The 27,508-nt window shown below is 41.7% G+C and overlaps 1 protein-coding gene and 1 long non-coding RNA gene across 5 annotated transcripts; one reads left to right on the forward strand and one right to left on the reverse strand.

The window, feature by feature from the left end:
• The first annotated feature begins 53 nt into the window (after positions 1-53).
• On the forward strand, positions 54-27,308 carry LOC107996090 (uncharacterized). Its single transcript, XM_017053974.3, has 8 exons — positions 54-554; positions 1,257-2,590; positions 4,347-4,490; positions 9,396-9,573; positions 19,885-20,093; positions 22,745-22,836; positions 23,363-23,555; positions 24,076-27,308. Exons 2-8 carry the CDS (start codon positions 1,657-1,659, stop codon positions 24,354-24,356), a joined length of 2,031 nt encoding a protein of 676 aa, XP_016909463.2. The 5' UTR covers positions 54-554; positions 1,257-1,656; the 3' UTR covers positions 24,357-27,308.
• Positions 2,618-14,976, reverse strand: LOC107996093 (uncharacterized). 4 transcript variants are annotated; one of them, XR_009829568.1, is made up of 5 exons: positions 14,397-14,976; positions 12,188-14,001; positions 9,376-9,584; positions 8,228-8,374; positions 2,618-8,111 (listed from the first exon to the last, which is right to left on the reverse strand). It is a non-coding gene; the product is annotated as an uncharacterized LOC107996093 (long non-coding RNA). The 4 variants fall into 4 exon arrangements; XR_009829566.1 differs by having other exon boundaries at positions 9,347-9,584; XR_001765722.3 differs by having other exon boundaries at positions 8,228-9,584.
• Positions 27,309-27,508: the final 200 nt, after the last annotated feature.

Consider the following 27,508-nt stretch of genomic DNA (forward strand, 5'->3'; position numbering starts at 1 on the left):
CTCGAACTCGAAAGTAGCGGAAGGAATCGACTCGAAAGGGATGTTTCGACGCGCGCCATTATAGGCGTCTGCTGCTTATTTTATTTCCCTCCCCTGGAAAGATGAAAATGCGGGATGAGATGGTGGCCCGCAGAAATCCCGCAGGAAAAGCGAAATGGATCGAATTGATAAAGAGACACGTGCGAAGAGAAAGAAAAGCCCCGGGGACCGTGGGGTAGGTGGGAGGTCGAGCAGGGTGAAATCACGGTGGCGGGGGGTGAGACGCTCTCTAGGTCTGCACGCTCCAACCCTCAGTAACGCGGCAACCTCTGTCGAGTTCAGTTCCGCGTGTCCTCCCTCTTCCATATTCGAATCGTGCCCTCTCGTGCCCCGTCGCCTTACCTCGTGTCCCCCCGTCGAGATCCGATTTCGCTCGTGAAATCGTCCGCATCGAACGAAGAAAGAAAAGGGTGGAAGGAAAGAGTGGCCACAGAGGAGAGAGCGGCGTGACGATACTTGCTCGCACCGTTGCGATCAACAGGTTAATTCTTCCCAGCCGAAAATCGAAACTAACGGTGAGTTTCTCTCGAATGTGTTCGCGTATGTAATGTAGAGCGATCGTATAATATTATTCGTGAGGGTGGAGCGTGTTTGAAAAATTGTTGGATCGTTTATCGACACGTGTACGATGTGAGCTGTAAGAATTTTGGAGTGTGGTTAATTAAAGGTTAATTAGGTATAGTAATTTCGGTTCTAGTTTATATATATATATATGTATATATATGTATCTTCAAGAGATGGTTTCGTGATGTAGCTTATCGGAAGTATGGTATACCGGTTGCCAATTAATATCGATTTTGGTTACCTGGAAAATTAATTCGCGAGAATGAAGGCGAAAACTCGAACTCATTGTATCCCAAGTTATTTATATTTTATCATTATAATTTCGTCGATCGGGAATCCGAAACTGTTGCACCCGTTGCTGGAAATAATACGTAATTTTCTCATAGTCAAAGTCTTCCTCTGCCGAAAGAAATAAAGGAATGGAAAAATTGTTTCACGATAGATTCGAGGAAAATGAAATTCTTCGGAGAGATTGTTTTTTTCCTCCGATACTCGCTCGGCCGATCGAATTAATTACTAATCGTGGATTAATTTCCACGAAAAGGAAAAATGTTCGCGATGTTTTGTTTGATAACAGGAAACGTTTTCGCAGTTTCCAACGATTTCTTCCGAATATATTTCCAATTTCTTCTAAAACCGTTCGTCGTTTTCAGGCGCTTCCAAAGGGTGATCTTTAACCTGGCCATCCATGGATAAAATTCCCAAGGACCCCCTCGTCCAGGAGGCCTCTTTTCCATAGAACGCGTCATTCCCTAATAGCAGTGCGTGAAAAGCGCGAGAAAACCGTGAAAGGAGGGAGGGAAGGTTGGACGCGGAGATGAGAATTCGATCCGCTCCGGAAGATTGGCGCGTTGCTCGGAGGAAACTCGTGGCACAACAAAGAGTCACCGGCGTTTCATCGTGCGCGAGGCTTGCTGCATTCTCTCGCTAGATTAAAAGGAAAGAAAACTAAAAAAAGCAGGAGGAGAAGACAAAGAAGAAAAAAGGAAGGAGAATCGAGAAGAAAAGGGAGAGCAAGAAGGAACATCCATTATCCCCTGGCGCGGTAAGAAGATGGCCACGAACAGTCCGGGACAATCGATACACGTGAAATCGCCTCGTAGTCCTCGGCAGCTACCGCAATTACCGCAAATCCCGATCGGCGGGCAGAGAAGCCCCACGCAGTTGTCGGTGAGCAAGTCGCCTGGCACGCCGCTGGTCTTCGAGTTCCCGCCCGAGTATTATCCGGAGACGCCCAACACGAATTTCGACTTCGAGGAGTTTGGGCGAGGGCTGAACGAGGCCGAGGCGAGGGCGCAGAGGAGCCCCGGCTACTACCCGCGTCAAGGGTGCAGGAGTCCCAAGAGTCCTAACCCGGACCACGCGCACTCCTCGCCCGGTCGAAAGTCGCCGATATTTCAGTTCGTTCCCGAGACCCGTAAGAATCTCGGGAAGACGATGAGCTATCCGCCGAGAAGCCCCGCCTGCGGTACACCCGCGATCCCGATAAGATCGCCCAGCTCCGCGGGTTTCGCCTCGAAGAAGCCTTTCGAGGGCCACCGTAGGAACACTTGTTTCGGGTTAAACGGATCGAAGAGGGATGGTATGTCGGCGACGATGGCCGCGTCTATAGGCCACGGATCGTCTAGCCCGAAGCACGAGCGCGAAAAAACTATGGGCGTGGAGCAACGAGAGGGGAGCACCGCGAGTTACAAGAACGGATCGAGGCCAGCTTCGGTGGAGGGAGGGGGCTCGTCGAGGGAGAGAGGCGATAGTCCGAGCGGGAAGAGGGGCGGTGGGAAGAGGAGCAGTCATTTTAATCGCAGTCAAGGGTGTTTGAACGAGGCTGAGAATAGTCGGAGCGAGAGCCAAGAGGACGTTTACGGGAAGAATGGAAGAAATATCTCGAGGAGGTCGACCAGCGACTTGACCGATATGGGGGACGCCGACACGGAAGTCACTCTGTTGTCCAGCCCCAGAAGAAGAGGATCCATGAAGGGTGGCCTCGGTGAGTGCTTCTTTTCTTTGATCTTTCTTTTCTTTTCTTTTTTTTCTAATTTTCGTTCGACTTTCGTGGGTTTTTTTTCTTTTGATGAAAAAAAAGGGGGGAAAACTTAATCCACACAGGTGTACGTATAATTGCAAATTTATCTTTGATAACTACTGAAACAAGTTAATAAAGGTCGCGTCGGGGTATTAGTTAATTTGGAAAAAGTGGCGCGGAGAGATAATTAACAATATTCGTTCGGTCAAACTAGGTCGATCCGGAGTCCTTGACTCCCACCGTCAAAGGAATCATCCCCTCGTTTTAAAAGCATTTGCGAAATGTAACGAGCGCGAAAAAGATTCAATTAACGGGGGCTATTGCCGCGCAAAGGAGAGAGAGTTAATTATCGATTCGTTATCGCGTGGGCGAGTTACGACCGATGAAATCGCAAATTATATTATCCGATTAATGAGATGTATCGTTTCCCGAACGTCTCTAATTATTCGAACGGCGGATCATCCGCGCGGGACAATACTCCCGCGTGCCGATTAACGAGAGAACAGGGATCCGTCGATCGGCTTAAAATTATTATAACCGATTGCACAATCGATATTTATCCTCCTCCTCCTCCTCTTCTTCTTCTTCTTCTTCTTTTTTTTTTTTAGAACGGTGCTTCTAATAGACGACAGGATTATCGGTTTTAATTAATCCTCCACCCGTCTCGAACAGATTTCCCTCGAGTTGCCGAGTAACGCGTCGATAACGAGCCGCGTGCTTTTTCTTTTTCGAATTTTCCCTCGCAATCGAACTCTCGAATTATCCCGTAATAAAGCGGAAAAGGAAGAATGGGGAACACGGGTTATCGCGACGCGGTATCGTTATAGAGAGAGAGAGAAAAAAAGAAAGAAACAAAACGAGAGGAAACGAGGTAAATCGGAAGGAGGGAAGAGATTGTTCGTTCGTCAAATCTTGGAAACGTGACGCATACTTTCGTCGAAATTATTTCGTCCGCTTCTCCGGGCGAGAACGCGATTTGCTTGCTTAGCTTTCCGTTTCAAATCCCATTGTTTCCTAAATCGGAGAGTTTTGTTCCTTATAAATTGCAATCCGAGCGTGGGGACCGCGCACAGATCATAATTATAACGGTTTAAGCCCGCGATACCCCCGATATTCCCTCGAAATTATTTCCGACCGAAAAGTTCCATCCATCCGAACAACTCGCCCTACACGTTTCTCATAATCTATTATTGCGCAGCCTCCCTCAATCTGGTTGCGCGGTAGACAAGGAGAGAGGCTCAAAAATCGGCTCGATGTAAATCATTTTTCCAGGATCGTCTTACCTCTCCCAATTGAATTCTCGTTTAAAGGTTTTTTGGGATAGAAAAAGCTCCCTTTTCCATCTTTTTCCACTCTACCTTCCATTTTTTCCTCTCTCCCTCGTCCTCCCTCCTCTTCTCCTCTTTTTCATCGGGAACGAAAGGCCGCCTCGCGTATTTCGACCGGCTAATCCCCTAATCTCGTTCGATCTTTAATCCTGAAGGGACTATATACCGTTCGAATCAGGCACGATTGGGAAACGAACACGGTCACGATCGCAGTGAATCGGCATTTCTCGGTAATTTCTCGTTCCACGATGATTAGCGATGTGAACCTGTCGTGGCTCCCGAATCCCTCGATCGTCCGCGACAAATCCCTTCGAAGCTCGCCACGTGCCCCGAATTTCGGTTTCATCAAATTCTCCCCTCTCTCTCTCTCTCTTTCTCTCTCTGTGTTGCAGCCTATCTCGCGTCCAGACGTGGCTCCCGCGACAGCCAGTGCTCCAATTTGTCGAACGTCAGCAACGAGAGCGTGGGCCCATTGAATTTCACAGCGCACCCTCGTGCCAGGCAGCGGAGAACTTCTAATTTCTTGGAATTACCCGGTAAGCGTGCACTTTAAATCTTCTTCTCTCTTTTCTCGATCACGTGCCGCCAAAAATTTCAGCAGAAACGAGGATCAAGTTATCAACACGGATATTTTTTAATAAGGTATTGCGAAAAATTTTACTCAGAGTGGAAGGTGAGTTTCGCGTGGGGGATCAGAGTGACGATTGAACGATCGAACGGAAACAGAGTCAAGCTATCGACATGGGTATCGTTAATTTCTTATCTTTTCCTCTTAATCGGGCATTACGAAAAATTTTACTCAGAGTGGAAGGCGAATTTCGAGCAAGCGCGTGGGAGGATGAGGAGGATGAGATTCTTCTTTCGTAAAAGTTTTTTCGTAACACAGCCGCGCGACGATTGAACGATTCAAAAGAAACAGGGTCAAGTTATCAACACGGGTATTGTTACCGGTATTTTTTAATCGCGCCTTGCTGTTTACGTTGAATCGTATCGGAAGCGTCGACGTCGTCGGCTCGCCCTCGTTTAAACTTTCAATGCACAATTCGAAACGAGGTCTCTCCTCCGTCAAACCGAAATAAATGTGCACGCGTACTCAACTTGATGCATTCGAACGATCCTCTCCTCCCTCCCACCCCCGTCTTGACAGGAGAGATCACTTCCTCCCCTCGCGGTTTTTCTCTTCTTATCAATATTTAAGTAGCGTTCATTCGTCAAAACGTCGCTGTTTAACAGGGATGACAGGGAGGAGAAAAAAGGAAAAGAAAAATGGAAAAAAGTCCCGTCCCATAGATTTGTTTCCACTTCTCGTCGATACGATCGCGTGTTCAACTTCCATTTCACATCGAAAACGATTTTTTTTCGATCCGCGCGACTTCGAGAGCAACTTTCCACGAGGAATCATCGAGGAAATGTAAATGTCGCGAAAAAGGAATAGCTTTGTCTCCTAATGTTTCGCAATGCGCCTGTCGATTCGCTCATCCTGGAATTTCCTGACGGTGCACGTCGATACAGCGTATCAAAGTGGCGGATTACCCTCGAGTATCGAGGAGTAGGTTGGAAATTAATTACGTCGCTGGGCAAATACTTTCCGTAAACAAGCTATCGCGATAGGCTTTCCCTTTTTTCCCCCCTGGATGATCCGCGGGGACCGAGCATGCGGTATTGAAACCAGAGATATTAGAAAGCGTTGCTAATTGGCTGTGATTCGTGGAGGGGAAAAAAGGGTGGAAAAAACGAACGAATCGATGCGATAACGAATTTTTTCTCGAATCTGAATTCTCATTAACGAGAGAGATATAGAAAATCGATGCGACGGGAAAATTATCGGTTTATTGTTAATAGTGATAACGCGCATTTCGAATATTTTCTATATCGTCGATGATAATGGATACGTTTTTCCTTTCTTTTTTTTTTTTTTTTCCAATTTTGAAGCAAATACGTATATAACTAACTTCCCTGTAAGACTTTTTTAAAACGCGTATGTTGCTATTCTTTTTTTCTCTTTCTCCCTTCCTTTTCAAATAATAGCGCGAGATTGGATTCGCCATAAAAGAGCAATAATGTAGCGAGGGAGCAGGCTTTCAAATTCCACGAGGTTCTCTCATTTTTCCTCGCCTCCTACAATAGGATTATAACATAGTGTATAATAAGGACAATCTTGAGATATAACAGGCGAGTTTTCCTCTCTAAAGGAAAAGTTGTATTATTTAACGCGGTGAATATAGAAGGAAAATATAGGAGATAATATTCGTGAAAGGGAGGAATCCTTAGATCGGGAACAAAACGTTTCAGTTTCGTTTTCAAAAAGGAAAGAATGACCGAGAAAGTGCACACAAGATGCAACGGTCAGATACGATACGTTTGCACGAGTCGTTCTTTGATAGGTTTTGTCGAATACTTTTATCGTTTTTTTTTCTTTCTCGCGGCACGTGAAATATCGTTTGCAAAAAAAAATATGTATATACCGTATTTTCATTCGCTTGGTAAATATTTCAAGAGTACGAGTATCGCAACATTCTTATTTCATCAGTTGTTTCATCAGGTATATACGTGTTGAATTCGATGAAAAAAAATTATTGCAATTTTTTTCATATGCATATTCGCCAAAACGAAGGCAAAAATTGATATATCAGTTGAGAGTGTAGAAAGAATGAATTTTCAATTGTTTATAATTCATTAATTCTTGTGTTTGCTTTAGAATCCGAACAATCTGATTTTCCAAACGTATTCTATAACATATTCCATATATATACATGTATATATATATGTATATATTGTTAAGAATAAAAGATAATCACTATCTATAAAGTAAGATAGGTCGAATTTCACTTTTTCAATAGTTTCAATATTCCCAATAGTTTAATTTTCCAATTTCTTAGCAGTAATTTACGAACAAGTTTCATATTGTTCCAAACTCTTAATAGCAAGTATTCCAGAAACTATTGAAATGCAATGGTAATGGAAACCACTTCATAAATCATATTTGCGCGCGTCAAGTGTCTTGCGATCAATGATCGGAAAAGCAGTTGCAAGGATCCTGGCCCTCAAACACGATATACGCGATAACTCATTGTTTCTTGGAAACCATTCGTTCTCTCTAAGTCCCTCTTAATTATATTTTCGTCAAGAATAATTATTAGAAGGAAAATTAAGATTCACAGTTTCCAGAAAGCAGAAATCGATTAGAATCCAACAACCAATCCTTTGGAGAATCTGATCAATCGTGAATTCAATCTCAGTTAAGCAAAAATGAAGATGATAATTGAAAACGAAGATTCACAATACAAACAGCAAAGGATGAACTCTTTTATTCGTTTCAGGCATCTCTTTTCGTTCAAAGTCAACTTGCACTTCAACACACATATACCTTGCCTCTCGTTGGAAGAGCAAAGAAAGTAGAGTAAGACGCGTTGCATCCAACGTCTCAAAATCCCTTCTTTCATTTATCATTCTCGTATCCATTTAATTATTCGTCATTGCTGTTTCTTCGAGAGCGAAACCCAACCACCGAGTGTTTTTCGTTAAAATTAAATTATGTGCGGATAATTAAATTGTGCGCGAACTATGATTTACCTCCCTTCCCATCTTTCTCTCAATTCTATATCTCGGCATTTCGACACCTCGATTTGTCCAAGTTTTATCCTTTCGCCGATGATTCGAACGAAAAGAAAATCGGATTCAACTCGCGTCTAATTAATCGAAGGACGTTTCTGTTCCGTCCAAGTCCGGTCTCTGGCATTGAAATTTCCCACGGAATCGACGAAAATTCGCCGTTAATTTCGTCGAGGCGAAGTTACACCCGCCCTCGTTCCCGTAATTAGCTACTCGGTCCGGGAGACGAACTTCTTGAGTGGCTCGTCGAGTTGTAACCGCATTAAATGGTGGAGCCAACCTTTGTCGATGCGCCCAAACGCTACGCGGACCCTTGCTCCATTTCGAGCCCGTCTCTCAAACTTCTGCATCCCTGTGTTAACGAAGTATCGCTCGTCGAACGCAGAAGAAAATATCGGAGAAAATTAGATGGAGAGAAATCGTGGATCGTCCATCTTTGCATTTTTCTGGCATCCTCACTTTGGTCGACTTGGACGAATTCCGAATCCTGAATGTATCAATACGAAGGAGACAATTTAATTCGATCTACGTTACGGCTCCTCCTTCTGTGAAAAAAAGGATAGAGTTGAGAAATGAAGGATGAAAGGGAAGCGAAATTAAAATAAATACGATTTCGAAGTGAAGCGTATTTATGGAAATAATTATGAAACTATATACCTACGTCGTAATTTATTCGACGGAGATCCGACAGAGATCTAATATATATATATAAGTCAGCTGTGGTCAAGTTATAAAGGCGGAGAAGATGATACTTCGACGCTGTCGCGTTTCGGAGCGCCTCTTTGTGAATGCAGGATCACGGGTATTCCTAAAACGTCAAGTCCCTATATCGTTTCATATTTCTATAGATTGATATTCAAATATACATGAAACGTGAAATGGATTGCGAAGAGATAGATGGCCGGTTCGCCCGACAAAATATTGTGTCCGCGCGTACAATAATATTATTGGCCCTGAAGATGATACGTGGATAGGAAAAATCTCTAAAAAGTTTAATAAAATTGTACACTATAAAAGTTAGTTTTGAAACTGAAGGGAACGTTCATGTTGTTTCATTTGTTGAAACCAAACAAAATTTCGTGAAATTTGCGCAGAGAGATAAATCGAATTTGTACGCGAAATTCGAGATTGAGATGAAAAATGGAGTATCATTTTTTCCCTCCCCCTCCCTATATACGCGCTGCTGTACGCGCTTGCTTTGTGTTTCAAGTGTTATATAAAAAAAAAAAAAGGAAAAAAAAGGAAAAAAAAGAAAAAAAAGAAAGAAAGAACCACGTATGGAAATTGACAGGCAGACATAAAAGACGTTGGCTAGTTAGTTGTTGGGACAGGAAATTGGGAAGCCCTCGAAGGCAGAAGCATGGCTAGTGTTCCACGTGTCGCGTCGCTTTGATCACGAGGATTGTTTCGCAATTGGAAAATTTCCAAACCTAAAGAGAGAAAAGGAAGAAGGAGGGAGGGGATAAAAAAAAAGGAGAATCGATGATGGATAGTTTAACGCGAATCGAAAACGATCGATTAATTTGTTGACGGGCAAATAATTAAAAATTCAAGATGCGCAAACTTTTCTCTTTCCCTCTTTATTCCCTCTTCTTAACCGATCGAATATTCGTGCACGATATATTTGTCCTATATAAATCCTATATAAATGTTCCATATAAGAAGAGAGAATCGTTATTTCGACTAGTTGATTAAAAGATAAATTCAAAAGTTGGAATGTAGATCGACGAGGAGATATCTATCCAATTAATGGAATGTCCGCGCGTTTAGATCTATTTACGTTGAACTAATAGGTTGGTTTTAATTAACCGTTCATCGATACGTTTCAGTGCCGGATCACATCAGGCCACGAGTGCACAGCCTGCCGGAGAAAGCGTACAATCCGAGAGCGGGGGAGGATCTGTACAGATTGCGGGCATTCAGCATCACCCATAAAGGCGTCGTTAATCGTGGAGATTCGATTATCTCGAGGCGCAGCAGAAGCAACACCTCGGTCAACAGTAGCAGGTAATTAATCCCTGAAAAAAAAAAGATTGCCGATTTAATCAAATACACGTATTTATAAATAAGAATGAGGATAAGAATTAAAAAAAATTTTAAACATTGAAATCTCTTTGAAGATTTTTGGTAATTGAAAAAAAAATTTCGAAACGGTAATGATTCGGATTGTGCACCGTGCGAGAAAAGAAATTATCGGGCTGTGCAATGATGGAACGCTCGCACGAGGGCGCGATTCACAATTTTGGGAATTTGGGAAACCGATAATCGAAAACGCGTTCCTCGAACACCAGCACGATTATGCTTCCTACCCTTCGATCGTCTAGAACAATGACAAGCGAAATGCACGTTTCATCGATCACCATCCCCTATGTTTAGGGAATGACTTATCGGCCCGACATTTAATTTCAATTTTCAATCCTCTTTTAATCGCACAATATTCGTATTTCTATTCTCTTTGTCCGAATTAATCCATATCGTTTGAATTAAAAATATCCTTCTCTGTAACAACTTTTTAAATATCGACCAGAGATGATGCGTTATCCACAAAAATCAATTACAACAATATTCCTTTACTATCCATTTTTTTCTTTATAAACCACTTCATCAAGATTCCTTTGTACTTAGCAGAAATTACAGGATTTAACGAAAATTAACATAATAATATTCTCGACATATTTTAACTTATTTTCATAATTCATTACCCAGTATCCTCGATGAAATAAAGTGTCACGAATAACTTATTCCTTTATATATATATATCTTCACGTTCAACGAGCAATTTCACTTGGAGAGACGGGATCGATCGATGTTTTTTTTTTCATTCCAGTTTTTTTCGAAAAATTCACCTTTCCATCGACGATGGAGCACAAAGGGTGGAACGACGTTTCCGGCGAAACGCGGTGACGCGACGCGACTCGACGCGACACGTTTTCTCGTTCGTTCGATTCCCTTCGAGTTTCCGTTACGAGAGTCCATAAGTCTTCCCTTTCCTGACAGAGAAGCATCGCTCGTGCCCATGGGAATGGTGTTTTCGCCCCCTCGGTGAAACCGATTCTCAGGATAAAAATTTATGACAATCAGGGCTGCCGTGGTGAAAATTTAATTCGGCCACGATAAACGAACCAAGGAAGGGGTTGTTTATTTCGGAATCGCGTTTCTCGATGACCAGCCACGATAAGATTATCGGGTTTTGCCTCGCGATAAAAACGAATCGATCGTGCTTTCGAACGTCTATTTTTCCTCTCCCCCTTTTTTCTTTTTTTTTTCCTTCTTCCAAGTTTTCAAGCACGGGTACAATGCTATTTTGATTATCCAAACTAGCGGGTGAAATTGTGTTTATACGTTCGTATGAATAATTTAACGGCTTGCCAGTTATCGTATTTTTCCGAGATGAGGGAAAAAGTAAGTCGTTCCTTTAAAGAGATAAATTTCAAGGAAGAACTTAGAATGTGACGTAGCTAGAGATATATATATATATATTTAGAACATTTATTTTCCAATATTGTTCGAAAAATGAAAGTCCAACTTTATTCACGTAGGAGGTGGGAAAACAAAGGAGGAAGTTTATAGAAGAACGTAGAACAAAAAGATAATGTGGAATGAAATTTAGTTGATAGATATCCGGCGAAAGATTATAAGCCATCCTATATAAATAAAGATTACGTTGGTTAGAAGAAATTATCTATTATGCGTTCCGTGTATACAACTTCGTTCACTTGATTTATCTCCTTAAAAAAGGAAAGAGAAATATAAAAAAATTACTTTTTACGGAAGCTCGTTCGACGTCGGTGGAAATTTGTATACGTAGGTTGATATTTTTTTTACGAATGGAAACGCGGATGAAAATTTTTAATTTTACATTATCGACCGAGATTAAAAGTTTCGAGTGATTAATATATATTTCGTAAAAGAGTTATATTAATATATAGAGTTATATTAATATATATTTCGTAAAAGAGTTGAAAAAGAATCGAATTAAAATTTTATATTTATTAGAAAAATCGCTAGACATAGGCTACTATAGGTAGACTAGAAAAGTTTTCCAAATTTTTGTCCGCTACATTTACACAACTCATTGGAATAAAACTAATTTTAAGATCTATAAATTTCTATCTTTCGATTGCCAACTATCGATTGCCAACTTTCTATTTTCATTCGATAACTTTTCACGGTCCACACCGTTGAAATTCATTATCTTAAAATTTGGAAGATGATATCGGTAACTGTTTTTCCACGGTGCGAGCACCGTTCAGCCTCGGTTTCGAAACTGTCGTAAAACCCGAAGGGAACCCTCTTGGCAACTTGTAAAACTTTCACTCGCGCGATCCCCGCGTGTCTCCTGGGAACAGCACTTAATTTCGGCACCGGAATGGATTCAATGAATCCCGCCTACGGTTAACTCGCCGCTTTATATCGTACGTTTCATCAAATTGCTTTCGAAAGATTCCATTCCGGATCGACTCGATAAGAAAAATTAATTTCGCTACACAATTTCGTTTTCACTTTAATCCCTCGCCCCGGATCGTGAATCAATGCCAGTCAACGTTTCGTTTAGCGTAGGTTTCTCTCTCGTTCAACAAGTTCATTTTTCTCTCTTCCAGATTTTCCTCCTAGATCTTACCTTCGTCTTCTCCTCTCCGTCTCGTTTCTTTAATCGAGAGATTCTTCGCTCTCTTTCTTCCTCCTTTCTCACGTCTGAAAAAAATCATTTATAAATCTCCATATCTCTCCCCTCCCTTCCAATCTCCACTTCTCGCTTAATAAACGCTCCTCTGTTCCTCTCGATCTTCCATACAATTTATTCGCTCCAGGTGAGCGGCAACCTACTTCTTTGTTCGCGAGACTGGATCAACAACAACTTTATTTCTTCGCGAGGAGACGTGAAAAATCTTGTTGTTCATCTCAGCGAGGTGCAGAATATGTTCCAACAAGAAAGTATCTTCTATCGGTTAAAAGAATTTGGCGAATTCACTGTTTCGTGGTCGAAGTGGCGAAACATTCTATTTTTGATTCGACCAAATTTTCGATTGTTTCTCGCGACGAAGAGATCGACGGTGATCGTAAATGAAAATTTGTCCCTTTTCACGGTTTTCATTTCACGTCGTTTAATTGGATCTCGAATCCAACATCGAATCCGGAACCGCAGCTTGAATTATCGGTCGTCCCTGACTTTCGTCATGACTACGATGACATTTTTTTCCTGCGATCGAATGCAAAGGTTAAGGGCGAGTAATAAACGAGTGTCATTTGACGAAATTATCGTAGCATCGCGGTGATGAGAAATAAAAAGAAGAAGAGAAAGAAGAGGAAAAGAATTTGAGAAAAAGAATGGAATCGTTGAACGAATTTTCAACAATATTTCCTCCTTTCGTTTAGGTCTTTAAATCATTCGAATAACGAGCCGCAATCACGTTGCTATTCTGCAACGCGATAATGGGGAAGGATAAGATTGAACGAAGCCAGAGAACAATATCTTAGAAACTTTATTATACAAAGATAACCGAAAGTTCACAATGAAGTGTGGGATCGCGAGACGTGACAATGATGTAGAGGCTTAAACAGACATTTAAAAGAGGATCAGGGGGATGGAGGACCTTCATGGAGGATCCTCGAGGAAGGGAGAAAAGGATGGGGCGAGTCGTTATTTGGCGATGAACCACGCCGATTGGAGGAGAGCCAGAGCTCGCGTTCCTTCCTTTTCCTCTTCTTCTTCTTCTTCTTTTTTTTCATTATCACTCGTAGCAACTCAAGAAGGGAGCGGTTATTTCTGAAACCCGTCGTCCCATCCACACTTTGACCCGTCGATCGGTCATTCCATGACTCGACTCGACGTATCTTTCCTCCATTATTCTCCAAAAATATTCTTCGAACGTGCACCTCTTCGTGACGCAACTTCTTCCTTTCCAACTTCTCCGTGCGAATCAGCATGCGGAACGCGCGAGCAGAGTTTCCACCCGCTTTCTAACCGCATTTCCCTTTGAATCCGACAGAAGCGGCTGACAGGAACGAAACCACACGTTTCCACACTCTCGGCTATTCCAGTCTCGAATCCTCGAAAACTCGAAGCGTTCGAGCGACAGATTTTCGGCAAGGAGCTCGAGTCGACTCGCAGAGACTCTATCGCGTCTCGACTCTCCCCTCTGCGATTTCGATGCCAGAAAGAAAAAAAAGATAAGGGTACGTTGTCGCATTTTGTGGACTTGGATTCGGCGTGGATTTCGTGGAGGGTCGATTAGTCGCTGTACTCGATCGTCTCCTCGTACTCCATCGATTGATGAGACCTGGTCGAGGACGAAGTCACGGATTTGATCGACGTCGACGACTCGACTACGGATTTCGTCTGCACGCTCTCCACGGATTTCATCGTCGCCACGGATTTTGATTCCGCCGTGATGTTCATCGACTGCTCCACGAGACTACCCGCGTTCTCGTTCACTATATGGAGAGGAATGCAAGCAACGTTTCTTGTTAATAATTAGGAAATCAAGCTTGTAGAGGAGGAGAAATTTGAACGAAGAGACAGATTCCAGATCTAACGAGGCTTTTATCCTTATTATTTTCGTTCGAAAGTGAATATGAATCTGTGTTGAAAATTTAAAAAAAAAGCTTTCTCGAATTAACGAGAATCCTCCTCGCACGAATCAAAGACGAATCAATATCGCGAGGCTACAGCTAAATAAAATAAAAACGAATAATCCAAAGTACGAAATTCTCGCGTGATTAATAATTAAAAGAAAAATTGCATAGAAATATAGGACGAAGAACGACATTTCTCGAAAGCGAAAGGGATCGAGTTAGAATGGGGTTTCTATCGAATTAGCACCACGCACCTTTGGCGATTTCCATCGTCGAGGTGAAAAAGAAACTCTTGTCCTGTTGCGCGTTCCCTGTCGAAGAAACGGACGACTCGAGATCGAACTCGCGAATGGACCCAACAACTCGCGGAGCTTTGGGTTATTCTAAACCCATCGGATGGAGAGGGAAAGCCCGCGATCACGTGGCGGTGAGGATGCACGAGTGGCAGGGGGGAGGGGACGAGGGCGTGAAAACGTTTGGCGTGTTTCACGGCATTTACGAGGTGGCGGTGAGGAATATTCGTGGAATTTCCGAATGGCTCGCCGCGTATGCGTCCCGTGTCTGTCTCTGAGTCAATGTTCTTCCGTGACGCGTGTCTAGCTTATCGTTAGTCATCGCCGTTGATTTTCGTATGGCCGACAGCCACGTATAGACAGCCTCCTGCAACTGATTTAGAACGATCCGAACGGGTGCGCCTTCCGATTTTTAATTTTCTTTTGTCGAGTTCCGGTGTAGATCGTATCCTAGCAGTTGAAAGATTATTAAGAGAACGTGCACGTAAGCGAGATGATATATATAGAGGAGGCACAACGCTTTGTCTTCTAAGGGAACTTTTGTTGGACGAGATCAAACGAATCGTGGAACAAGAAGAAATGATTTATGTAATTTTTATTTAGATCGAATCTCTATTTCCTAGACGCTTGAGATAAATTTCAACTGGGCATCGATTCAAAAATCAATCGGAGAAAAAAAAAAGAGTTTTCATTGAATCTCGGTTGAGTCATGCTCTTTACGAGCAGAAAATGTTCACAAATCTCTCGGATTGCTTGAATCACGCTGACAACAGAGAAACAGTTGTTTACATCGGGAAATCTTGAATATTCGCCAGGTTTTCGTGAAATCTGGTAGAATCTTCTTTGTCTAATCGTCTTTTTCGAATCGGTTCGTTTCAGAACATCGGATTAAATTTAAAAGGCTCACTTTTCCAGACTTGCTCGGTGAGTAAGAATCGATCGCCGAGCATCATCGTTTCCCGGTTACGCGAGTAGATATAGTAATCGATGATTCATACACGTTGGAACGATTCGAGGCGTTTTCGAATTTTAATCCGTGGACACGGTCCAAAAGCCGTGCACCCAGAAATGAATTAAGCCTGGTGATAATTGTCACTCAACGTCGAATTTATCGCGATTAATCGTTGGAAAATTTTGACACGGAATTCTTAATTATTGTACACACGAGCGCGAGGCGTCACCCATATTGGCAAACCGATCTCCGCTGCTAGAATAGTACTTTTATTTATATTTGTTGTAACAAAATGTGAGTAAGGTTGCGCTATTTCTACGCAATTTAACGAGCTCGTTCAAGGTGACTTTCGTTTTGCAAAATTTCGATCGAAAATCGAATAAAATGTTCGTGATGAACGACTTCCTGTCGTCATCAGAAATTTCTAGCGGCGAAACATCTATATTTGTAACAATTTTCAGGAAAATTAAAGATATTTCTCTCACAATTATTATTCCGAAAATTTGACATTAATACTAAGCGAGGAAAATATAATTATATTTCCCTAATGTTTATCGTATTTCTATCATACTACTCCTCGAACCTCCCTCTTAAATTTTTGTAATAATATGCACGTTTTATATATATATATATATATAAACATTGGCGTTATGGCGAGCTTCCTTTAGATTTGACGGGTTGGTTCTCTCGAAACTTCGTAATAGCCGAAAATAGTCACGGGTTAGTTTGTGGGCCGCATTAGTTAGAGCACCGAGAGCGATCCCACAGGGAACGAGCCCGGGAAAATAAGTTTCACGCAGGGAGGTCGGTTCCGCATGGATCGGGCGAAAAGTTTCCGTGGCAAGTCCTCTCCTACCTCATCAACCTTTTACGAAACAGCTAACTCTTCGAATTTATGTTTCCTTCTGTGGTAATGCGTTATCAGTTGGAGATCCAATTCCGTTATAAGAAATTCGAAATATCATCGGCGGTAAAATGAAGTCGAGGGGAAGATCCATCACGATTTAGAACAAAGGTGATATTTCCATGAATTTGAATGAATCGATTTAGAAGATCGATCCGTCAAAAATTTGCATCAAGAAGGAAATTGAAAGAAGAAATATTTCATTCGTTTACGATGTGAACGGTAATCGATGCAAGAAATTGAACCTGACTTTCCAACCTATTTAAACTCCATTCTTTTAAATTCTCCGTTAACGCACCATTCACGAACGAATTGACACGAATGTTTAATCCCATTCTCGTTTTAATGCATACAAATTCACTCGAGGAGAGAGTAATTCCACGACTGTGAAAAGTGTGATTGTTCCTCGAAAGAGGAGATAGAAATAACCTCTCCTCTTTTATCCGTCGAATCGAAACTCGACTTGTTATTACGCCCATACGATAACAGATTTTCGATCGAATTTTTCTTTCTCGCTTTCGATCGTTATCGATCGTTACGCGAATTATTACGTCGAGTACGAGGAGGGTAGAAAGAGATCGGATCCGATACGTCGCTCTCCGCTCTCTTCGAATAGACGATGTCTAAATATTTGCACCGGATTTTTCGTTTTCTCGCCGGATACCTCTCCCTTTCTCGCCCTCCTCTCCCCCTCCGTTTATATATAACCTTTTCAGCGCCATCTTGGTGTAAGTAAGCGCTTGCACACGTGTCACGTGTGGACGAGGAATGCACGATCTCTGCATTGTTCTTGGCCGAGAACGCAACGCGCATCTCGAGGACGATCGAGACGAATCTTCACAGGAAACGCGTGGAAAGAATTAGCAATTGGAAATAATTCGTCCAAAGGGCGAATTATTAAATCGAGCGTTCCAAATCAATTTAATGGATCCCGTTCTCGTTCGAAAGGTTATTAGCTACAAGAATATTTCGAATTATCTCGAGTTTGAAACGCGTGCCGAGAGAGATGTACGAGGAAGGCGTACGAAGGCAGTTTCATCGAAGAGGAAAGGTGGTATCGAGATACGATGGATGGATATATAATACCGGATATTAACTATCGATGGTATAAATAAGCACCGATTATCGCCGACTTTATTGGAATTCTAAATATTGCCACGGACAAAAGCGGATGCTTTTCCATTGACACGCTAGGAATCGTTCGCGCGGAACATGTTTCATTTGTCGCCCGCTTTTCAATTAATGCGTTCACGCTGCTTTTAAATTCGCCCTCGCTGCTAATAAATTACATTTCCATTTTACCGTTCCGATCATTCGTGTTATTCGCTCACCCTCCTCCTACCTCTCCCCCTCCCTCTATCGCGCTGTATCACGATCGATTCGAATTTTTGCTCCCCCGAATAAATAAAATTCCTGCCAATTCCTTCCCACCCCTCGCGTAAAAATCGAATCACGCTTCGAAATTCGGATTCATGCACGCGCGAGATCACCAATCTCGCCTGAAACGGAACAGGTATACACGGAGATATTCCTTTCCACGCGTTCCACTTTGTGTCCAACATTATGCACGTAAATTTGATTAGTTGCCCAGGCACGCGATCGATAAGAGCTTGCGGCGAGACACCGACAACCGATCGGAGGAAAAGTTTGCCCGGCTATGTTCGAACGAGCGAAACGAAGGGAAGAAGAAGAAGAAGGAGAAGAAGAAAAGAACGAAGGGAGAGGAAAGATATATCGTCTTTTGTCAGGTTCAGTTCAGCGCTTTGGAACAGAAAGCGTTTGATAATTTCAGAACAGGAGAATTGTAATTCGCAGCTTACGTATTTGTCGAAACCAACTGTCACCGACGCTGTATTTCTCCGATTGTGCTTGGGGGGGATTTTTTTTTAAATGGAAACAATTTTCTGAACTGGAAGGGAAAGAGAAAATACCAAAAAAAAAGCGAGGATTAATTTTTGATTCTACGTACCATGTAAAAACGTAGCAGCAGGAAAACAATGCTCAAAATCTCTAACACGGGGAATCGGTCGAACAATTTGCTCGTCCGAGTTAGTTTTATTTTTCAGCGAACGCGTACGAATCGGTCGAGCTGCGGCATCGTAGCGATTTTGTTCACCGAGCCGGATCCGATCCGTCGCTTCTTTTCGACTCGTTGAACGACCACCGATAGCCAATCGACCGCCCGCCTCTTCGAAAACTTGTCCGGATTTACGTAATGTTTCGTGTAATGTTCCGCTGACTCCGTCGAAATCCAATCGCGGATGGAATCGATTCCACCACCGATCTCTTTGCTCGAACGGTCGGAAGATCGAGAGCTTTTGGTCCATTAACCTTTCGCTTTTCTTTCTTTCTTCCTTTTTTTTTCCCCTCTCTATCGGGATACAATTACACGAGATGTACTCTTTTGAACGTCCTCCCTCTCCCTGTTTCTAAATAACGAACGATAATAATGGGAAGAAAAGGGGACATCTTTCTGGTCAGATCCCTCCTCGATCGAGACTTCCCTCTGAAATTCCTCGACTCTTATTTTCGTGGTCCCGCCCCGCCGTTCCGGATGACCTGGTTTTCGACCAAGTAGCAGCAGTACGCAATCCCCCCGCGGCAGAAAAATCCGGGAAACGCACAACGATCCGCTCCTCGTTGCAAGATTCCTCGAAATTCGCGCGTTATTTATAACGATCCGTATTTTTCTCTATCGTTGGTGCGTTCGATCGAATCACGCCAACTATGCGACTCCATCGGCTATAACGTAACTCGCGATTGCCAAAAACTTTTGTCACCTTTCCCGAAATCCCTCGTATCGAACCGCATCGTTGCATCACTCTCGCAACAATCGTTGCCTGCTAGTTCACCCGCGAAAAGAATAAACGACGCTGATTCAAGGAAGCGCCTCTATTCTCGACATTTAACAATTTAATAAACGATCGACGATGCAATTTTCGATGAAATTCCTGAAACAAACCGAGACAATGAGCATTTCGTACGCGTATATTTCCCGTATGGGAAGACGACGAGTTCCCCTCCCTTTCCTCCTCCAGAAACCAGAGAGTTTGATTTCACATCAGCGGGGGGATAATAGGATTATTGCGCAAGCTGATCGATTGCTGCAGCTGAAAGTTATTTACGTATGCAACAAAATATCAAATGTACGTTTGACGAGGAATCGCGTAATCCATTTCCACGGGAATAAATCTCGCTAATAGGATCTTCCCACTTCGAGTCATACGCGATACTTGAACGTTAAACTAATTCCGTGAACGTTATCAACTCGAAAGGAAAGGATCTAATTATAGATCGATAATGGAAGGGTTCGCCGTTTGAAAATTTGCATACCGTCGTACGTACATATATATATCTATATACACATACATACACACATCTTTCTCTCTCGTGTCTAGATCGAAGAGATCGCAGACTCCATCCCTCCACTTCGTTTCATCTTCCTTTTTTTAATCCGAGTTATCCACCCGGTTGAAATTGCTTTGACGTTTAGTCGATTCTCCACGCGTTTCTCTTCTTCTTGACACGTATCGCGAATTAAATCCTGCTGATGTATTAGAATTTCCAAAGACACTTCTTTCCTGTTTTTCCAGAAATAGCAACGTCTCGGGTGAAAGATCGCCGTTCGAGGGTTCCTGTTGCAGCGGGCAAGGCGTCGGCGCGGATAGCACGGAGAGCGAAGAAATGGAGGAGGTGTCCAAATATCGGGTGGTACTTCTCGGTGATTCCGGAGTCGGGAAAACAGCCCTCGTCTCCCAATTCATGACCAGCGAGTACATAAACACGTATGACGCCAGTTTAGGTAAGCTTCAGATGTATCTCTCGATCGGCGCACAAAATTTAAGTGTATTCTCTTCCATTTCCCTGTAACCAGGAGAGTCTTGATTAAAATTCGAGCAGAGTTGAGAGGAGAGTTCAGTTAATAATAGAACGGGAGGTAGAAAGAGGGTTTCTTATTTTCCCAATTTTTTTTCTTTTTTTAAGCACGGTAACGAGATCTCGAAACGAGTCGTATTTTTATTCGGCGCCGGTGGGATACTCATTCGCATAATGGATTCGCAGGGTTGTGGCCGGTTCACGGGAGATTTACTTTTCGCCTCCGATAAATCCGTTATCGCGTTGTTCTCCTCTCACGATTTCTCCTCACTGTTTCGTTCGATACGTATTCCGGGATCGAGCGACAACTCCGCGCTCCAATGGAAAAATTTAACGCGTTGAGAGTGGTCGAGATAAAAGAAGAAAAAGCGGAGAGAAATATGCCGTGAAATTCACCAGGTGTTTGTTGACAGGCGTGTTTTCTGATAATTCTGAATAATCCCAGTTTGTAAGTTTCACAACAAGTTACAAAATTTCCATATCGTATGCCTGGTCACGAGCTGGATTATTAGCTGGATTAAATATAATGTTCTGAGACCTCGTTATTATTATTATTATTATTATTAAAAATTTCTCTCGATATTATTCAAAATTTCTTTTCACGTAATATCGTTCCATTACAGAAAGGATTAGTTTTTAATAAACGTTATCACGAGAAATTTATACGCGATATATGTCTACTATCTATTTGGATTGAATATTTTATTCGACAATGGAACCTTTCTCTTATTTACGCGTAACGAAGGCTTCATTCAGACGTCGAGAGGCGGTGATACAAATCCAGGCTCGATGCATCCCCGGTTTAAACGAGTTTCGCGGTTACGCCGAACGTTAATTATAAACGCACGCGTGAGATCACAGGGGAGAAGGTCGTGGATATAACGAGCATTTCGTTATTCCGATACTCCCGTCTATAGCCAGCTGGCATTTTTTTAACGGATTCATCCACCGCCCTTACAATTTCACCCGGCCGCGATCGTGGCCGAGGCCGTGGAATTTAATCCTCGCGTTTAATTAACACGCTCGTGACTTCCATTCGCCCAGATCGCTATCACGTTATCTCTTCGTTATCTTTCTTACTCGAACCTCTCTCTAACTCGATCGACGGATAAAGATCTAATCTAATCTATCGACGGGCAGAATTTGTATGATTTTTCATAGGATTAGCTGGATTATCCTAGATTTACCGAATCGAAAGCTCTGATTTTCGAGAAAGATTTGAACGCTTTCGATAAAAAGAAGATATCGATATTATCGAGTCGAAAAATTTTGAAGAATTTCCATATATTTCCACCGTTAATTTTTACTTTTTCTTAATTCCCCAAGACGAATCTCCGATTCTCGCGGAACATTCTCGCCGGAGTTATCGATTCTCGTTCATTGTATATCAGACAGGAAACTCTGGTTCCCGATTTCCCCAAGCAAAGCTCAGTTTCCGCTTAAAACGAACACGATCCGCGCAGCATGCGATAATGGCGGTTTCATGTAACCCTGCCAATGTAGATCGTTAACGTTCCTCCTCTCTATGATTGTACACCCACCTGTCGAAGCTGTCTCGCTTATTACAGGACAATTATTGCTCGACACGATGCGCGACGATACTCAACGGCCAACTTCCGCTACATTCTTCGCGTGTTTGCCTTTTCAACGATCGATCGATTCGAAAAAAAAAAAAACGATCGTGCCACGTATTTACATCGATCGAACACAATTTTCGTGTTACGATCAACGATAAAGGGAGTTGAGTCGAATTTCATATATTCGGTTTTATATTATATATAGTTAAGTAAATAAATCGCGATAATAAAAACAAGCATTGCAAATAAATAAATCATTAAATTCCGAATGAAACGAGATATTGAATTTTCATATTAATGTCGAAATTTTGCGCAAGTACTGTATTCGGTTCTTATATCTTTTTACACGTTAAGAGAGAAACTATCCCTTTTATCCGAGTCGCTCCTTCGAACGTAAAGTAAAAAAGAATATCACGAAGAGAAGCAAAGGTTGAAAGCAAAGTTGCATCATACCTCTATCCATAAATTTGGTTGCGTTAAAAAGTTGAGAAATCAACTTACTTTAATTCGATTACCAATTATTCCAACGAAAATTCCAAATTGGCGTTGCTTGTTAATCTTGTATCTTGAGAATCGTTACGAGTTGTCTGTGCGTTATTGTTAAGTAAGTATTAGGAATACATCCGCGGAATACAACACGCACACGTCGTTATATCCCGTCGTTTCGTTCTTTTTCACTCGGCTGGAAAGCGGAAATTCAATCCCTCCGTGTACCCGCGGGTACAAGTTCATGGTTTTTATTTAAAACCTTCATCCGAGTCAAGCTGCGCTCGACAACGAGACAGTTCGTCTTCGCACAATGGTTCTGTTTTATCATCGATGAGTTTCTCCCCGCCTTCCCTTTAATTCCTCGAAACGTATTAAAGCAAGTTTTAATTAAATCTCGAGAGGAATTTATATATCTCCCCCTCCCCCTGTAATCCTCGTTTCAGCACTCTTGTTGTTGCACGATCGTCCCTTGTTATTGCACATTTTATTGCTTAATTACATTGATCGACAGATGACGAGTTCGGCGAGAAGACGGTGTCAATTTTGTTGGACGGCGAGGAGTCAGAAATGGTGTTTATCGATCATCCGCACGTGGAGATGAGCGTAAGTACCATTCTCGTTTCGAGCGAGCTTATACGCCCACGTGTGCTCGTACCACGCCACCAGATTTCACTAAAATTTCTATAAACGCAATTTTGCGCCATGGGTGGGGATGGGGGAGGGTTGAAAGGTAAAAAGTTACAAAATAGGGAGAGGAGGGGGGAGGGATAGGAATAACAAATATAATAACGAGACTCGACGGGAAAACTTGTATCAAAAGCAGGGAAAATGAACTGTTTAAATAAATGATATTTCAATTAATTTGACGGTTAATTAGCGAAAATAGGTGGCCGACATTCACCCGTTCGCGGCTGAATTTCTTTTCTCGTGGGACGAGAATATGTTTAATTAATTTATTATGTAAACACGTTTCTCCACGCTTTTTTTGGAAGTGATATTGAACGACGAATAAAAAAAAAAAAACAAAAAAAGATCCTTGGACGGGGATTCATGGTCAGAAAGGTGGACGAGAGAGGTTTTAGAGAATTGTCCCACGATCGTTTTTTTTTTTTACGAATTTTTTGCGTAGGTCGAGAATTCTTTGTCCACCTACGAGCCGCACGCCTGCATCGTTGTGTATTCTACCGTGTCTCGAACGAGTTTCCAGGTCGCCGAGGAGATTTTAAACTATCTGTGGAGGGAGCATTACACGCAAGAACGATCCGTGATCGTGGTCGGCAACAAATCAGACCTTGCGAGAAGTCGAACGATCACGGCCAACGGTAAGCGTAAACGTATTTTAGGCAAAATACGTATTTTCAATGGTCACACGTGAATTTCAACTTGAATGTATTTCTCTCGCGTGAAAACAGTTTGTAGAGAGTATACAATTGTCAGACAAACCGATAAAAACGTGGATGTATCCCTTAAATTGCCAGAGGAATTAAAAAAAAGAAAAATATCTGTTCGATTCGTTATCTCGAGAAATTGCTTCATTTTCTCTTCAATTTCTGTCATTTTAATTTATCGAATCGGATAAATTACGCGAGTCGACAAACATTTTTAATTCAAATTAATATTCTCCGCTCGAGAGTGATTTAAATTCAATGCGTTCCTGGATTTCTTTTCCCCTTTGAAGTCAAAGAAAAATTCTTTTTCCTTCCCAAACTTTTCGAACAATACGATATTCAATAGGAAAGATGGCGAGAACTGTTTTCGAAAATTGGTAAACAAAAGTTCCTCGATATAAATAAAATATGGACGGTAAACCAGTGAGGGAATCACCGTTGGTTTTGTTTCAAGAGGGTAAGCAGTTGGCGGCATCGAGGGAGTGCAAATTCATCGAGACGTCCAGCGGTATCCAGCACAATGTGGACGAGCTTCTGGTAGGCGTGCTCAAGCAGATCCGGCTTCGGGAGAATCGTGACAAGAAGCTGAAACGGCAGGGTAGCAAGAGGAGGATACTGTCGAAGCTGCACGGTAGTAAGACGGCGCTCAGCCTGAATCTCGCCAGGGAGATATTGAACAAGATGTGCTTGAACGACAGCAAGAGCAAAAGCTGCGAGAATCTGCACGTGTTGTAAGGGAGAGATAATGGCGATTAAATCGATCGATATTTCAATTCGTTTCCTAATGGATCGCGCGAATGGAAGGGCAGAGGCGGAGATCGAAGGGAAAAAACTTTGGTGGCGGAACGTTTTTAGCCGATGAAAAATCGGTAATTTCGTTGTTGAAAAAACTGTGCTGTGGCGAAGTATCGATCAACGAAACATCGACATTACATTAATGGAAAAGTTGCATCATCGAGATCGGGATTTCGGGGTTTAAGAGGATTTTATTAAAATCGTTCGAGCTAATGGATGTAGCGAGATGGCGGAGTTTGAATCGAAGCGTGTACACAGAAAATCGGGTTTTTCCGCGGATATCGATTTCCAGCCGCGTTTTTACTCTCATAACGAATTCAGGAGCCTATGCGTGCCACGTCCAGATCCACGCGCAAACAAGAAAACTTTCACCAATCCCTCTCTGATCGAATAATATTTGCTTGGCTCCGGAATGGTGCCAACCGAGTGGATAACTCGTTTCTAAAATTGAAGAAAATCGGCGATTGTTTCTAGCCGAATTTTCAACGATCGATATTTCTCGATAGTAATAATTATTTATCGAATTTATCGAATTTTTAATCTTTTGATCGCGTTGAACTCTGCAACATTGGAGTTCAAAGAATGTTAGATAATATAAACGACGAATGATTTGACGAAAAATCGGGAGAAAATAATAATCGTCTTAAGAATCTTTCTGATAAGGATCGATTAGAAAGAGTTCTTCATTCGTTTCGCAAATTTTTATCAAATTAGAATCGAAGACGAATGGGACGAGAAATTAATCGTGGAAGCAGAAATAAATTTGGCGCGTTCCGCGCGCGATTCGATTATTTATTAGGACTTAATGAGTAACACGTGTCCTCGTATCTCGTGTTGCAACCGGTTCTTCTGTTGTGACGCTGCCTTTATATACTGGGTGATTCCTCGCGAAAACGATCGATACGCTTGTTCCACAAGTTGGGGGGAAAAGTACCGAAGCACGGTATTTTATGGGCTGGAAGGTGTTAAAAGAACTTCAAGGTTTATTACTTACACTTTCTTTCTATGTCTTTCGGAATAACTTATCGATCGCAATCTTTCCTTTTCGTTTCTAATTAAAAAACACACACACACACACATACACGAATATGTACATTTATTATTTTCTCGAAATTCAAATTTCAAAGAAATATTTCGCGTATTAATTTCGCGTTGATAAAATTTGCACGGATGTGATGTATTCAAGGTGATTCGTAAAACGTCAATACGATCGCGTTTTCCGTTTCACATTGTGGAGATTTGTGGAGAATTCCTGCGCGGAAATGAAGAGAGAAAGAATGAATTTTCCGATAATTGCGGTTACGCAGTTCTCGATTAAACGATTTCTATTAACGGAGATAAAAACGGGCGGATCGTAGTCTGCTTTCGAAACAAATTGATTCGCGTCAAAGCGAAACTTATCCACGGAATCGTCTGGCTCGATTTTCAAAGCGATTACGTTTGCCAAGAGATCGAGACTTTACCGTGATCTCCGTGATCCATGATTAATTAAATTAGCTGGGTAAATGGAAAAAAAGAAAAAAACACTCTTACGTAGATGTCGGTTTCTGATTGAAATATTGAAATTTCGCTTTGAGAAGAGAATCGAAGCATCTAGTTCATCTCGCTGGACGCTGGTTTCGTCCAATTCGAGCGACGCTGGACGTCCAAAACGTTTCTTATTATTATACGACATTATGTATAGATATATTAAGGTAATATTGATAGTTAAACGATTATATATATGGAATAAGTTGTTTTCCAAGAATTCCTGTATCATTCTGGAAGTCTTGACTCGAGAATTCTTGTAATTTTCCGCGATTAAAAATAGAGGGCAGCTTTGATTAAAAATAAATTTAGCGGGTGATCCATCTTCGATGTATTTTTAATTTGTCTTCCACAATCGAGGAAGACGCGCATTCGATTTCCGTTCCGTTCCCCTCCCACGAAACAAAGATGGTTTGGCCGCGAAAACTGGTGTCACGTGTTTAGAAAAATATCGATAGGATCGTCGAAACGAAAAAGAAAAAGAAAAAAAAAAAGAAAAAAAAAAAGAAAAATTTCAATCGAGTAGGGACGGCCTAAAAACGTACAAGACGGATGGAGAAGTTTCCTTCCGTCGGTATATGTGCATGTAAACTTACTGTATCATTGTTATTAATGTTATTATTTTGATAAAAGGCCAGCTGATTATCGATAACGATCGAAAATTGCAACAATTTTCGCAATAATGTATTACAAATATTCGTAAGTTAGATAAGCGCTTCACATATCGATCAGCGGCTTGTATATGGTAGAAACAATCGATTACTCATATTTAATCGTAGACATTTGCGCGCCATCGTTGTCACGCTCTATCCCTTCCTCCTCATAGAGTATCGGTTCGTAAATAAGAGTTTGTAAACGATTAAAATATTTTCTGAATCATAGGTATGCGTTGACTCGATTACGATTTATTATACGGATATCGTTAATCGTGGATATCTCACAGTTATATGAATATCTATGAATGAAAGGCTGGTCTATTTTTATATATACGTAATCTCGTCCGATACTTTTTATTACGGTCTATCATTCACACACGATCGATGTTTTTTCTACTCTGAATGAACGATTCCACGTATGCGAGAAAATCGTGCAGGGAACGAATCTATTTCGCTCTCTTTTCTCCTATCTTTTTCTTCTTCTTTTTTTTTTTTTTTTGGAGAGATTAAATTTTCGATGTTTGCGAACGAAATTACCGTTTATCGAAATTTATTATATATCTTAATTGTTCCAACGTTTTCCGCGATAAGTCCCTGCACGTTCACACGACAATCAACATATTTTGTTATCTATCGTGATGTACTTCTATACTTGTCGTAGAACTTATATCTTAGATGTTTATGTCGAAATATAAAGCAATATACATAACCACTTTGTTCCCCAAATTTATTCTTTCGTTTATTTAATCATCTTCGTGAAAGATAAAAATTATTTGAAAAGGAAACTTTGAAAAAAATTCTTTTTTCTAAATCAAGTTTGCCTCGACGAAGATCGAAAGAACGCGCATAGCGGGAAATCAAATTGTAGCCGCGTGCACATCATACCGGATACATCGACAACGCCATCTA

The sequence above is a fragment of the Apis cerana genome, linkage group LG4 (assembly GCF_029169275.1).
Source record: "Apis cerana isolate GH-2021 linkage group LG4, AcerK_1.0, whole genome shotgun sequence".
Lineage (NCBI taxonomy): Eukaryota > Metazoa > Arthropoda > Insecta > Hymenoptera > Apidae > Apis > Apis cerana.